This window comes from Limulus polyphemus, unplaced genomic scaffold (genome assembly GCF_000517525.1).
Source record: "Limulus polyphemus unplaced genomic scaffold, Limulus_polyphemus-2.1.2 Scaffold1795, whole genome shotgun sequence".
Lineage (NCBI taxonomy): Eukaryota > Metazoa > Arthropoda > Merostomata > Xiphosura > Limulidae > Limulus > Limulus polyphemus.
Genome location: NW_013667405.1, coordinates 19870 through 36262, shown reverse-complemented (window position 1 = coordinate 36262; position 16393 = coordinate 19870). Strand labels below are relative to the sequence as shown.

At 37.6% G+C, this 16393-nt stretch overlaps 1 protein-coding gene across 1 annotated transcript in view; it reads left to right on the top strand.

Annotated features, from left to right (window-relative positions):
- LOC106464964 (tip elongation aberrant protein 3-like) overlaps positions 1 to 16393 on the top strand; it is a 66980-nt gene that overhangs the window by 39673 nt on the left and 10914 nt on the right. The window contains exon 8 of the mRNA XM_013925138.2: positions 14405 to 14795. Coding sequence (XP_013780592.2) covers positions 14405 to 14795 — 391 coding nt within the window. The remainder of the gene's footprint in view (positions 1 to 14404; positions 14796 to 16393) is intronic.

The window sequence follows — 16393 nt, the reverse complement described above, 5'->3', positions numbered from 1 at the left end:
GTGTATATTATGTTTTATCCCTTACTCCTATTTCCTATGAACCTCGTCCTTCCTTACTACATGACCAATCTTCACATCCCTGTTTGGTTTTTCCCCCTTCCCCAGATATTTGGGTACATGCTGACCAATTTACTTTACAATTAAGTGATGGGATTAGCATGCCTCGCCCCATGGGCTTTGGATCAGTTTGCTGTTGCATATCATCATGCAGACTGCCCTTTTCTAGAACAACAATTTTTAGGTTCTATTTTACCTGTTTGTGGTGGAAGGCGGTCCATGGATCTCCTGTAAGTCTGATACATGCCCAATTTTCCCTCCTTTATCTTACCCTCACAGCTCTTTTATGGTATCTCTCTACTATCCATCTCATCTCTGAGGCTTTCCATTGAAATCCTAAAGGTTTTTTTGGTGACATCCTCTTCCTTCTTTCCTCCACATTGGCTCGTTTGTCATTTTCAGCTCTGGCTTTGTATATGTGGTTTCTCTGTTGTTGGGACCTTCTAGGTCGTGATGCGAACTTAACTCAGGACTGTTTACCGGCATCTTATCTTCGGAATTTAAGTATGGCCCTATTTTTGCAGTGTTACGTATCTGACACAATCCCTGAGTCCTTTGAGTCACGAGTTGCAACAGTACAACAACAGTCTACCCCTTCCACTTTTGTTGCCTGTTTTTCTCAGTCGGAGCCCGATATAGCACCTGTTACAGTTTCCCATCCTTCCTCATCCTACTCCTGTGTGGATGTCGGTATCCCATGGCTGGGTTTTGGATTTAGAGTAGAACTAATCAACAACAGTCCTCACACGTTTATGGTTGTCTAAATTCCTACCTCGATTATATTCCTTCTGTGTTGTGGGTCACAACAGAGGTAAGGGGAATTGTTCTGGTTCTGTCCTTTTTGCTATCCCTTGTGTATCTTATTCGAAGGATGTTATTGCTTTTTGGATGGTTCTGGTGAGTTTTGCTGTTGGGGGAGTTAATTTATATTTAATAGACATCCTTTCACTAACAGATGTCAGGTCCCCAGATCGATATCGAAGCTAACACATGTCATGTTCTGGAGTTGAAGTGGTTACAGATTCCCTCTGGTCTCTTGAACTTGCGGTGAAGATGGTATGCTCCTCATCCTACCCCCGCATGGATGTCAGTTCCCAGTGGCATGGGTTTTGGATTTAATTGACTTACTGAGTATGGTCCGTTGGGCCCTAACCACTCCACGCCTAGGGGCACATTCTTTGATTACCCACTTTCATACTTTGTGGGATTAAGTTCCATATATGTTTCAGGGTTAGGATCACTATCCTGCCTCAGTTCTCTCGCACTTGGATGTGCTCCTCTCTTTTTCCATCCTCATCTCACACACTTCACGGATATGCAAAGAGTATACCTGGTCGAAAATGGTGTGGGTCCCCTCATTAGATCTTAGCTTATATTGTGAGGAGAGGGAAGGACTGTATCGGAAGTTATAATTTTCCTACTCTGAAAATGTATTTCCAATAGGTACTTCCCTCCACTCACACTTCCCACTTTCCTCCAGTGCTTATGTCTTCTGCCAAACTTTGAAGTGATAGTTCGGTAGAGGTGTATAGAGGGAGTCACATACGTCACGTATGTCATGCTCCTATTGGTGGATGCATGATGATTTGCATGAGAGAGACATGTTGGAATCATTTGATTTCAATACGGGGGAGCAGAAGGCTTGTGGCATATGTAAAGAAAAATTTTGCATATAGAATAACTAATGCTGTGAGAAGGGGAAGTACCTATCGGAAATACATTTTCAGTATAGGAAAATTATAATTTTCTTTTTAATGGAAGTTCTGATGATCATATAACATGCCCAATTTGCAAGTAGACACTTATACATGATAACATTACAGTTTTTTTTTTGCAATAGACTAACTTAATTTCTTATATTAATTGATCTTCCAGTACCATCATAAAATGATATTGAGTTACATGTTGATGGTCATTTTAAAGTTGCAGTAATACTGTAGCTTTCCTCCTTAAATGAAGTTGATATATATATACTATTTAAAACAAAGAAATAAAGTAAAAAAGAAAAAACAAAGTGTGTCACAGATTAAAAAGATCCCCTGAAAGCAAAATTAACTACTGTATTGTGCTTCTTATAAACAAGGCATTCATATAATTCTCTGAATAGTATATCCTACTACTACTTACAACACCACCAAGCTCTTAAAAATAGTTTGTAATTCTGGAATTGAGAGCATAACATAGTTTGCTACTACACCTTAGAGCTTATTACGTCCACTGTATCATGCTTTTTTTTATTGAAATCATCATTTTTGGTCAGTTGATGTCTCATTGGGAAGTTTTGCCTTTTGAAAAAACACTATCTAAGAATGAACTTGGTTTTCTACTAGACTATAGGTGTATCATATACTGTTAGGAACCCTCTCATATGTCTTCCAGTTAGAAAGAAATCTACTTTTATGTTTACGTTTGATTATCGATTGCATTGTTCATTGTAGTTTTAAACCTACATTTGCTGGTGTGAATCTGGTGGTTTATCTGGTTATCTGTCTCAGTTGTTTATAGTCTTGAAAGTCATGAGGCAGAATGGGTTATACGTTGGTATTTTCATGTGTTGCTGATCATAGTATGGGGTAGTCATGAGATCTCTTAACCTCATTACGTTGCTAACTGCTGTCTTTTCATGATTGTTTTATGATTCTGAGTTTTATTTTTTCATTTTGTATCTCCTTTCCCATACTGGAAATAGTCTGCCTTTTGTTCAAATTTAGAATCCACTTAAATTCTCATTCTGAACAATTAAATCAAGTTAACTAAGTAAATAAAAACTAAAAAAACGTAAATTAATGAAGCCAATTCTGTAAAAGTAACAAGATTTACCTAATGTCATAAATCATTAGCCATAAAACTAAAATCTATAATGATTAGAATGCATTGAGTCATCAGTTGGGTATGGTCTCTATCAAAAATATTTTCAACCATAACTCCAAAATGAATTAGTTCTAAGTACAAAAAGTGAGGCCTGTTGATACAATTCAGTAGTTTAACTCTTTCCATTTCATTGGTAGTACACTTTCCCTTTCTGCATTTGTATCCTTACAAGTTAATAATTCAATAGTTTAACTCTTTCCATTTCATTGACATTATACTTACCCTTTCTGCATTTGTATTCCTACAAGTTAATAATTCAAGCATGTCACCACATTTGAAACACACTTCAAAACATAAGGCATGATAAGCATTGAACTTCCGATATGGTCTTACCTCTCTCGCACAAAGCTATCTCGTACTTCTTTCTGCCCCTAAGCATTGCACACCAGTCTATATATCCCACAAATTTTGTGCCACATTTGAACATGTATATAGCATGTGACCATCCTCCACAAATAGTATTGCACCAACTATATTGGTGCAGCTATCTCCCTCCAATTCTCCCACTCAGTCTTCTCTTTCTTGATTATCACACCATCATTGAGATGTGTTTTTTTCATACGTTACTACTGTTTACAATTGTACTTCATTGACATTTCAATACCTTTTTCAACGGTTTTCTTTTACTGTGTTTGCATTTAACTGTTTCAAATTTTTGCATTTGTTTATTGTTATTGAATTATATGGTAATTTGGAATGACTTCATGATTCAATGTATTAACAATGGAAGTTCCTGTTACAACAGGCAATGCTTTTGGTATGACTACCCAGGCATCAGGTTCAACTTTATCTGCTGAGGATGTACAGGCCTTAGTATGCAGGGATCTAGATTCCTATGTTTGGCTGGTGATTTCTTCTCATTTTCAATCTGACAATGTTTCTGAGGATGAATACAATCAAGGAGAAGAAAATTGGATTCACTTTTTCCAGCATCCTCTTATAGTCTGACACACTCTACACCTCTACAGAATACCTCACCTTCCACACCTTTTTTTTTCTTTTCTTACAGCTGGTTACTCAGGTATGTGGTTTATTACGTGTTTCATTTTCCTCCTAGCTTGCAGACATCATTGATCAAACATTTATGCTGTTATGTTATAACAATCCTCTACCATTCCTCTTATGTCATCCTACATCCAGACTGGTTCTTCCTCCCTAAGACCTCTGTTGCCTGGGAAGGCCATTTGGCTTTCACACCCATTTTTTTTACCTACCATCTCCCACCTGCACTCCCATTGTGATCCTGATTGGTATCTTTCTCAAGTTCACTCACTGAGGTGTTATGTGACATTTACTCCATCCTTTCAGGGTTCATGTTCCCAACCTTTTATTCCATGGCACCCTTCTGTTTCTCGTGATCTATCCCCTGTCACACGAACTGTTCACTTCATCATCTCCTTAAACTGGCATACTCAGACTTTTCCATGGAAGGTTGCCATCTCCCCAACACTTGTTCTCATCAAATTCGTCATATCACCATATCTTTGGCTGCTTGTCTTCACCGTTTGTTAGAAGAAATCATTCAGGCCGGAATGTGGACTACCTATTTCTTTGTCGTTTATTATCTGCACTATCTGGCTGTATCTTTCTCAGGTGGATATCATCTTCCACTCATGGTGATTCTACATACATCCATTTGCCTTTGATATGTCTTTCCACAACATTTTATTTATGTTTTCTTTTATAAGGACCCTCTTTTAGTACTAGTAATAGGATCCCACTTTGTGGCGAGTGTTGCCTGGTCAGGTGTGCTTTCACTCAATCCCATACTATATACCAATAGAGCTATAATGCTCTAGAGATAGGATGTCTTGCAAGACCACTGGTATCATGCCTAATGGTATATACTTATGTGTCTCTAGGTGTCTGTAACTTTAACTCAATGTTGGACTACCATGAGTAAAGAAAAGGGGATTTCTGCCCATCCCTTCTAATCCTTTGATTGCATGAATCGGAATGATCTGCTTTTCAAAATAAGGAATCATGGACACCCATTGCACTTTCTCCAGTGTGACGTTCTTCTGGATTCTCCACTGCATTTACTTCCCATTCTTTTTTTCTCCAAGTGGAGCATGGGAGTCCTTACTATTTACCAGTTCTCAGTCACTGGAGTGGTGAACCAAGGAGGCTTCCTCCTCAGTGTGAAGTAGAAATTTACTTTACAATATAACTACACATTTATTCACTCAGTGAGAAGAGGGCAAAGCTAAGTACCCTCCTTACTTTTCCCCTGTATGCTTATTCCCAAGTGAACTGAATATCGGTTGGAGCTGGACCAGTCTACACGTGATCCTCCTTGTAATACTGGTTTCAGGATGACACTGCCCTCTTCCCACAACTGACTGTAGTAGGGATGCCATTTTCTTTAATTGTAGTTGGAGGAGATTTCCTTCCCTGCTCCTACGATTGAATTTGGGAGATTTCATCTGCCTCATAATACGTGCAACAGAATGTACATATACTGTTCCTACTTTTGAGCAATTGTTCCACAACTTCCTCATAATTATGGGTACAGGATGTGTCTTTTTTAGCATTTACAGTTGGGTGAGTTATAATTTCTGCTCATAATATCAGTTACAGTTATTGTCATGTTCTTATGGTTGAGAGGAGTTGGAGAAGTCCTTACTATGACTTATCCAATATCTTGTCCATTTGGGTGTTTTTCTTTTTCTTCACACATCTCAATCGGCCCACTCTTCTTCTCCTCTTTGACTTCATTTAATGGGTTTTCATTTCGATTACAGTTTGCAAAGTTCTATCACTTTTGGGGGATGTGATCTTCCATGGTAGCCCTTATCCCATTAGGTCAGGCTCTTTCAGGGGTATTTCACAACCAGTGGAATTTTGCAGGGAACCATTGTTGGCTCTTATTACCCTTCATGCTACCCTTATTGTCGATCATCATTGATGGTTAGATATTACTCACACACTGGCATGTGTCCCACTTTTTCCTCCTCATCTGTTTTCCACATTTGATGGACACATCCCTATAGGGATGATCAACTGCAAGATTCTGGAGTTTTGGTCTGTGGCTGAGAGGTCTGTGGCTATCAACATCCTGGAGCTTCTTGCTGTAAATCTTGCTTTGGTTCATTTTCTCCATCTGGTCATGATTCATTCTGACTTTTCTTCAATGGTTGCTTATCTCAATCACCAGGGCAGCACCTGTTTTCCATCCCTCTGTATTCATACATTGGATCTTCTTTTGGGGCCCATACAGTCGATATTCCTATCATTGTGTGTCAGGTTCCAGGTGCTTTAGCTCTTATTGTGGATCGGATTCCTGTCCAGACAACATTTATCTGATGGAGTGGTCTCTTGATCCATTTGTTTTCCAGTGGCTTTGACTTCAGTGGGGTACTCCTCACATTGAGGCCTTTGCTACGTCCCTTAACCAAAATTGCCTTGGTTTTGGTCTCTGGTTCATCATCATCTTTCCCTGGCTGTCGATGTTTTTAGCCAGGTTTGGACCTACACATTTGTCTATCCACCCATTCTTATTCTTCTCTGAGTAATTTTGATCATCATTGACACTCAGCATTCAGTCCTTCTGACAGCTTTTTCCTGGCTGTCTCAGCTGTAGTTTTTGTAGCTTCTCCAGCTCCACCTTCCATTACCTTTTCTTATGTCTTCATGCCTTCTTCACCACACTCAGTCACCAGTGTTTCATACTGTCCTCCATCTTCACACCTGGTTTTTCTTTGGTCATTGGTGAGGTGACCCAGCTTCTCCTGATGGTTAGTCCCTTTTCCGGCTTGTTTCACTTGCCATTCCTACATGGAATTTTCTCAACACAAATGGAATTTTTCCATCATTGGTATCTGGGTCCAGGGTTTTCCCCTGATCAACCCTCTGTTCTTCGTCATGCAGATTTCCTCTCTTGACTTTTAGACTTTGGTCTCAGATTTTTGGGCTGTCCTATCCTACACCTTCCATTTTTCCTGATCCCACAGGTATTTACCTTTCCTACATTTTACCTTCTGGATTTGTCATCCACCATGGTGGGCTACCTTTCTGGGTGGAGATATTAATGTGGTTCTGCACTGCCTCACTTTGCCTATGTTTGAACCACTCTCCCTGTGCTCATTGTTTCACTTTTCCTTATATCTTCCTTCCTTCTCCTATTCACCTGTAGACGTTGGTGATCTGTTCATTTGCCATTGATATTTCATGTACACTTTTATCTTTCTACATATCTTCTCCTTTCTCCAGATTGTTTTTCCTCCATAACACTTGGTAAGCTCCATATAGCCACTTTCCCTTCCTTCTGTTTCACACCTTTATCCTTGTCTGATCCGGATAGACTTCTCTGTCTTGTATGTGCTCTTCTCTGTTATATTGCCTGCATGGCTTCCTTCTGTGGTGTCTGTTCCCGCCTATTTCTCCCTTGGCAACTGCCCTCTGATCGTGATCTTTCTCCTTCCTCCTTTGCCAATTGTGGTTGGCTCTTCATTCAATTGGCTTTTTCCTTTTTCTTATCTTCCTCCCATACTTTGTTTCGAGTCTCTTCTCACCTAATTTGACACCTTACCCTTACATTGGTGTTTCATCTTTGTCGTCCTTTGGAGGTACTTCTTCAATTGGACATATGGACTACTCATGATATGTTCGTCTCTCACTATTTGCATAAGATCACAGTTTTCTTCCTCTTTGGGTTATTGTCTTCCACCTGTAGCTATTCTACAATATCAGAATTCAGTGGCACTTTTCAGGTGCCCTTTTCCCTATTATTAATTCTCATTGTTTGGATCCCACTCTGTGGCTAGTGGAGCCTGACCAAGATTCTTTAATGGTTCAAATCCGCACTGTCAAGCCATGTCAACTCATGTATTATGATTTCATGACCACGCAACGCACACTGCAGAGATGGGGTATTCCACAAATTTGCTTGTAGGTTTATCTTCGCGATAGAATTGCTTCATAAGTTTGCCCATCCCGAATCATACCCACACATGTACTACATGGGTAAAGCAGAAGGGGATAGCTGTCCATACCTGCCATGTCTTATATTGAATAAATTGGTATGGTCTGCTTTTAGAAATAGGGTTTTTATGGTCACCCATTGCACTGTCTCAGGTGTTGTCATTCCTATGGACTCTACACCACATTTTACCCCCTTGTCTTCTAGTGGAGTTTGAGAGTCCATATCACTTTTCAGTTCCAAGCTGAACAACAAAATATATAAAAGATTATAAAACTATTCAGTTAAGAGTAGGGTGGTGGTGTTTTACTGATACAGATGATGTGATATCCTCCATTATGAAGCATAAAAACAAATGGGAGTGAGACATCAAAATTGCAGTTCACCCCTTTGATTGGGATTCTTCATCCTACCCCCATGTGGATGTCAGTTCCCAGTGGCTGGGTTTGGGATTTAGAGTAAAACCAATCAACGCAAGTCCTCACACATATATTACCAATGTCTATATTCCTCCCTCATTTATACTCCATCAGTGTTGTGGGTCACAGTGAAGGTAATTGTGGATTGTTACTAGATTCCCTTCAGTCTCATGAACTTGAGGCGAAGACTTTCCTCTTTCATACCCCCACCAGATGGCTGGGTTTTGGATTGTAGTTGACTTGCCACTGGTATGATACTTTTTCCTACCCCCACATGGATGTTGGTTTCCAGTGGCCTAGGTTTTGGATTGTAGTCGACTTGCCGGTGGTATGATCCTCTTTCCTACCCCCCACATGGATGTCAGTACTTGGTGGTTTGGTTTTGAATTGTAGTTGATTTACCGATGGTATGATCCTCATCCTACCCCCGTGTGGATGTCAGTTCTCAGTGGTGTAGGTTTTGAATGTAGTCGACTTGTCGTGTTTGGTCCATTGTGCCCTAACCACTCTACACCTAGGGGCACATCCTTTTCATTTTACCCACTTTTATAATTTCTGGGATAAAGTTTCATAAATTTTGCATGGTTCAGATCACTTTCCGGCTATAGTTCTCTCCCAGTTGGATGTGCTCCTCTGTTTTCCACCCATGTATGAGGCATCTTTCTATGATGGGCAAATAGTATACCTGGTTGAGAAGTGGTGTGGTTCCCCACATCAGATCTTAGAATTTGACTGTCTTATCTTAGGGAGTGTCCTTAGGACACTTTTGAAGGATGTTTCTTTCCCTCACACTGGTCCATCCACCTATTCAGTGTGAGATTCTAGCTATTTATGTGAGAAGAGGTAATGTACCGTATTGGAATTTATAATTTTCCTATGACTAAAAATGTATTACCGATAGGTATTTACCTCTTCTCATGCTTCCCACCCTTCCTCCCCTCTGAAAAATGATGCTTCTATCTTCTGACAAAACTCGAAGTGATAGTTCGGTAGAATTTAATAGAGGAGTCACATGCGTCATGAGAGTATATCGCACTCTTATTGGTGGAGGGGTGACACATGATAATTTGCATGAGAGATACATTGGAATTAGTCAATACCCCCAAAAAACAAATTTCATATAGAGGGCAGCACTGAAAGAGAATAGCTGTTTATTTGATGGGAAGTAAGTACCTATTGGAAATACATTTTCAGTGGAGGAAAATTATAACTTTCATATCCATGGTGAGCATAGAAAATGGATCAGTTTGTGTTGGCTTTGAACTTGATGACAACCAATTCTATGACCACAACTTTCCAGTTCTGGAAGCTTGATCATTTCTGGTCTCCAGGGATAAGATTTCTCAATCTCTACATCCTTCAGTTGATGGTTACTCTACTGGCTTGCTATTACCATCTGCCTGGTCTTCTTATGGTCCATTCAGACATCTCTGTTGTTTCTTTCTTTCCCTGAGAGGGTGGCACTCACTCCTGTGATCTCTGTTTTCCTGGCTCTGGATTTTAAATTTTGAGCCCACAACCATTTCAGTTGTTGATCTTATTATGTCTTGAAAGCTCAGGCCCTGGTAACAGATTGACTATCTCACCTAGGCCTAGAACCTTCCACCAGAGAGGTTTCTTCATGCTCTGGTGTTTTTGGTGCATTTGCTCTTCTATGGGTGACCGCTTTGGGACAGCAGTAAGTCTCTGGATTTCTAATGCTAAAATCTGAGGTTTGATTCCCTGCAGTGGACACAGCAGATAGCTCGATGTGGCTTTGCTCTAGAACAAACAAATTTCTCTTTGGTCATCCTATCATCACTGTCTTTCCACCTCTCCTTCACTCTTTGCTTCCACTCATATGGTATCCATTCCCAGACTCTACAGCTTTGGCTAATGATGCTATGTGTCTGGAGTGGTTTAACCTTTTTATGTATGCTTCGGACATATTTGTTCAACTTCTCCCTCATGGGAGCCATGACTGACTTTTGTCTTGGTTTTCTTCTGCACTGTTTACCACAAGGACAGGTTCATCTTCTTCCATGATTGCCCCAAACTTGATGTGGCTTGTGGGGGTGGTTTGATGTTTTCTCCCTTCATTTTCTTTTCCATTTTTTTCCCCTATATGGTAATTCTAACCTAGATTGTCTCTTTAATTCTGTATAGTCTATTCATTATTATCACACTTGTCCAGTCTCTTTTTAAAGCATTTTCTAACATCTTGTTGTGGGATTTTTCTCTTCCTCTAGTAACTTACCTCATTCTACTCTGCCTGATTGGGTCATACACCACCATACAGATGGTTTCTTCTTTCTCTTGCTTTTAGCCATTGATGTCCCCTGCAGGTGGTCTCACAGATGGAGATATAGACAACTCCTGACATATCAGTGTCCCATTACTTACACCACAGGGAGGTTTCACCTATCCTGGCTTTTGTATCCCTCCAGTCTCCATCCTACAATCTTCACAGTAACTCTGATAGTGATTAGTTTTTTTTCTTCATTCTTTTTTTAGGTCTATATTATGAAGATGATGGAACTCGCTGAGTGGCCAGTGTTGCTTTATAGGGAATACTTAACAAAAATTCACATCAAGTGGGGGGAGTAGAAAAATGCTAAAACCATACACCCCTTCTCACTGCCTGCTGTTGAGATGGAATTTTCAAAGCCATTCTGCAATTGGGGAAAAAATAAAAAGCATCAGGTGTGTTTCTGCCCTCACACCTGCTAACTTTAGCCATGGTAACCCATTGCACAATTTCTCGGTGTAGGACTTAACTGTAGGTGACTGTTTCTGATGACATGTTCCAAGTACCTCTCTAATTACCCCACTTAAATTCCTCCCTCCCCATTGTTTCTACTGGAGTACTGGGGAACCTTTGTTTCCCTAGTTCCAACTTACTTGGAAGATCATGTGGAGAGTTTTTCATCTGTCAGTACAATGCCACAGGTATGAAATCAAGTGGATGCACCCCCCTTATTTAGAAAGTAGAGCTGGGATGTTGCCTGGTAGTGTAATTTGGGACACCCCACTATGATATAAACCAAGCCATTCTTGGTAGTTGGCTTCAACTGGATGGCCTTGGGTTTGCATCAAGACACGTGCCTGGGATGCTTCTTCCTTCACCAGATTATTCTGGTGAGTATCTCATATAAGTATTTCTCCACTATAGAACAACCTGACTTATAGCTCTTGCTACGCTATAGTCTGATGATGATTACTTTAGAGGCTGCTGCAGTACAAATGTAGAGATGGAAACTTTGTTCAAGGCTTGTGGCAGTACTTGTGAGTTAATAGCTCTCTGTGGTGCAGAAAGGTGAGTATCTATCTGAAATATGTTTTCAGCTGCTCATCTGTGAGATAATGGCTGGTTGAGCATTCTTACATTCTGGCCACCTTATCAACACTTTATTTTGCTCTTCCTCCTCTTTTAACAACAAATACCACAATACCATTGGACAAAGAATATTCCCTGTATGAGGAGGATGTTGTTTCCTACCAAATGCTACCCACTAAGCTACCCCTGCTTTATGGATGTCACATTCTGTGAGTTTTTCCTTTATGATGTTGTCTTAAGAAAGGAGCTGGTCTTTGTAAATTCTTTCTGGGTATTGTTCCATCCACCATCTTCTGTGGAGGTTTCTAGCTCTGTGTAGCAGAGAGGCGAGTAGCATATTTAAAGTTAACATTTTCCTCACCTAAAAAAGTATTTCGTATATAGAAACTTACCTCCCTGCACTGCTTCCCACCCTTCTTCCCCACTTCTGGTGCATTTCATATGCTTTACCAAAATTAGCCTTTGCTCTAATGGTAGTAGTCTTGGTGATTACTATACAAGGAGGTTGTCATCCTTCTGTTGGTGGAGATCTGTAGCCTAATGATGATAACATCATAGGCTGCTGCAATACATGTGTAGGGATGGGATAGTTGTTCAAGAGTTGTGGCATGCTTAAGAATTTACTTAGTAAAACAATAATATTAATATTTTTTACGGAAATGTTACATTACAGGAAATTAAATATTTTTCACATTAAACCCATGTGCATGCGATTTAATAGCTCAGACAGGTGAGTAAGTATCTGTAATACATTTTCAGATAAAAAACGTGTAATATACTAAAACTATCAAAGAAGACATCTAGGGATAAATATCTGTTTTGAATTATTTTTATTTGAAAATTGTTAAGAGAAGTTAATTGACATTGTATTAATGTTATAACATTCATTATTTATAAAATTGTTTAATGTGCTTCTCAGTCTTCTATCACTAATATAACTACAGTGATGTTTTTATTTTGTTAAATTCAATCTTGTTCTAAGTTATGTTTTATCTGTCTAAGTGTAATTTCTAAGACACTTAATGTAGGTCATATTGTAGCTTATAGCCAAGTAATAAGTAATAGTGCTTATATTCAAATTAATCTTATACTGTATGACACTTTTTGTTGATCTAATCTTACATAGTAAAACAATAATATTAATATTTTTTCCTGAAATGTTACATTACAGGAACTTAAATACTGTTCTCATGTTTACACCAGTACTCTAACAGTGTTCATGTTTAATCCAACTTTATGTTGTAGAACACTAGTACTTCTCATATTAGAAGAAACTTTACATTGTAAGATAATGATGTTCATGTTTCTTCAAGCTCGTGACTGAAGAAAAGCTTCTGTGATATTATGTCTTTATTTCTCGTGGTTGAAATTTTGTTCTCAAAATATGAAATAAGTTTTGCTCCATGTGTAGAAAGGTAAATATACAATTTTTGTAAGTTTACTATTAATTTTCTATTTCTGTAGTTTTTGTGTTTGTTATGTAAATAACAAAAAATGCAGTGCTCTTCTACAGGTTTCAAAGGGTGTCTCATGATTCACAGAGACTCCAGTGTACCAGTCACGTTTCTTCATTATCCCCAGTTATTTCTATATGTACCTTAAAGGGGATCTGTACCCCAAAAAAAACATGTTAGGACACCTACCTGTTGTACTTGTGCACGTGCCAAATTTGATCCCAATAATTTGTGAGTATGGATATGAACATAGTTTAAAGGCATGGTGCCCCTGGATTTCTGTGTGACCTTCCTGGGGGAAATTTAATTGATTAATCAATTACCTATGAGCAATGATTACATCAATTAATGTCATGTAAACTAACTGATTAATCAAAATTACAATTAAATTGATTATTCAAAACTAATGTTTCCAGTTATTATTGTTTATGATTATTCCAACAATCATTTAATCAAAGTTCCAATAATATCAATTGTCACAAAAATAATCAACAATATCCTAGAAATACTTGAAACAAATTTCAATCTCCAGTTCATTAAAATGACGAGTAGCGTATATTATGCTTTTTCTTTTAATTTTGTCTAATACAGTTTCTCAACCTTTTTTGGTAAGATGGCCCACCACAGAAAATTATAGAAGTATGACATGTATGCTATGCTGAGTTCATGCATGTGACGTTAATAGTTAACATTTTGCCACGTATTATGTAGTTTGCATTATATTTTTGCTGTTTTGCAACATTTAGAAAAATATTTTCATGTAATCTTAAGCCTTTTTGCAGCCCACCTGTAATTGCTTTATGACCCACAGGTTGAGAAACACTGGTCTAACAGAAATCATTTTTTAGTAATAAAAGATATGTTGCATTAGTATTTGTGATTTTAATTAACATCAAAGATTTTTAATAAAATAAGTGGAATTGTTCATTATGTCAGATTTTGATTGTATTTTGTATATATGTTCTTTTCATTAATTTCTCTGTTCTGGTATGATTTGTAATTGATTGGCAGTTAATTGTTTTGTAACATACATATTCTCTTCATCAGATTATCAGTAAGTTAAAAAGCCTTTCCATAACTGTGAACTTTATTGCTATATTATCACAATTGCTGCACTGGTGGCTCAGCAGTAAACTATAGGGCTTATAATACTACAAACCAGGTTTTGATCTCCATGGTAAACAGAGGTAGCCAACTGTGTAGCTTTGCACATAACAACAAACAAACAAGTCATGACTGTTACTACTTTGTTGCAATTAAAACACAGACAACACTAGTTTAATGTAAAATATTCTTTGTCTTCTACAAAAAAAATTATTTTTACTCAGTCCTGAGATACCTGTACACTATCTTTTATATTTTTCAGCAAGTCGAATTTGGGAAAGGGTCATCATTAAGGGATTAATGCCCAATCCAGTCAGTCATCATGTTGCTCTTGTTAATCCAACCCAATTTACTTGGGAAGAGAAGTACCATGCATGGGAACATCCAAGAACTTTTGCAGTAAAAAACCAATACAGTGTTTCTGACAAACCATCCACTCACAAGAATGAACCTTGCACCCAAAATCTTTCAGAACCAGCTCAGAGTAATCATTTGAAAACTTCAGAAAATAGAAAATCACAGCAGTATTTCAAATTCCGTGTTCATCCTGTTTCTAGATCACACATTAAATCTTCAGAATCTGAGAAGGACAAAAAGAATAAACAGTCCATTGCAGTTGCTTACAATGCATCTACAGACCACGTGCAACTAAGGTATGAAATGTTAAACTTAAAAAAGGTTTTGTTTGAATGCAGAAAAGGATCTAATTTTTTGGAAAGTTAACTTGTTTATGACCTGTATATAACTTGGAATTTTATAGCTTATTAAGACTAATTGAAAGTGTCTTTTTTTTTTTTTGTAGAGTAACTTATCTGTTACAGTTTAAGTTCCATATTTATCTGCTTATTGTGTTTTCTTACATCTGTTGTCATTTGGAGTGTTACAATTTTTATTTGTTTTTTTTTCATGTTTTGCCTGTATGCTGTAATTTTTTATTTTTTTACACTTGATCATTGTGACATATCATGTATGGGTAATTTTCAGTTATATTTCATCTATGATATAAATATTGATTTTGTTTTCATATTCCAATTTGCACTGCTTAAAAGGCTATTTTTCTGTAGATAAACTTCAAACCTGAAGGGCAAGTTGTAATATTAATATTTCCCACCTCAAAACAAACTAGTTAATGCTGAGTGGAAATGTGGTAATAAAATATGAAGAAACAAAGGTTGCATGTAAACAACAAGCTGTCAGACAATGGAAAGACAAGCCTAGAGGACTGAAAACAAAAACTGCACTTAAAATTCCAATGAAAGATCAATGGTGCAGAAATCTCAAAAGAGCATTTCAGTAATGAAATTTTTTATCATAAACAGAACAGCAAACAAATTAGGAATAAAATAAATAGATTAACAAAATATTTGATTGCTAAGTGAAACAAGAAGGTACGAACTACACCATCTTTTCATCCTTCTGAAACAATTTTTACTTTTATATCTAGACTACTTATTTATTTATTACATGCCAAAATGTGACCTCTGCCAGTAGAGGCTCCATTTTTCATAACTGTCAGACACTTCAACTCATATCAAATATCTCTTTAGATTGGATCTGTCCTAATGGTTAGACATTAACAATACCACAGTGTTTTTGCATATAAGAGTAGATTTATAACTGAGTTACAGGAGTAATGTGTAGTATTAATCTGTTACTTGGCACAGAACTTTAAACAGACTACTTTTTTCCTTGGTGTTATATAAGATCTTAATGTAATATGAAAAGACAGTTATTTCACACTAACTTGGCATGTTCTAATAATATTGGTTTTAATAGTTTGTTCACACCAATAAAAACATCACAAACTTTTAAATAATGTCATGTACATTGGCCTACATCATTTCTTTGTTAATAACAGAATTCTATTTTTTAAACCAGAAAAAAAAAAGCAATCTGTATTTGCACCTTAAAGCTATTAGGTTACTTTTTTTTTAGATGAAAAAACATGAACAACTTATATATCAAAACAATACATTTATTAAATGAAATAGTTTCCATTCTTATCGATGATCCCCCCCAGTGGCACAGCGGTATGTCTGGGGAATTGCAATGCTAGAATCCAGGTTTCGCTACCCATGGTGGGCAGAGCACAGATAGCCTTTGTGTAGCTTTGTGCATAATTAAAAAAAACAAAACTTATTGATGATGCTTTTCCATCTTACAATCAGGTTTTTAATGCCCTGATTAAAGAAATCACTTGGCTTTGAATCAAAAAACATGTCGATGTCCTCTTTAATACCTTCCACATTTG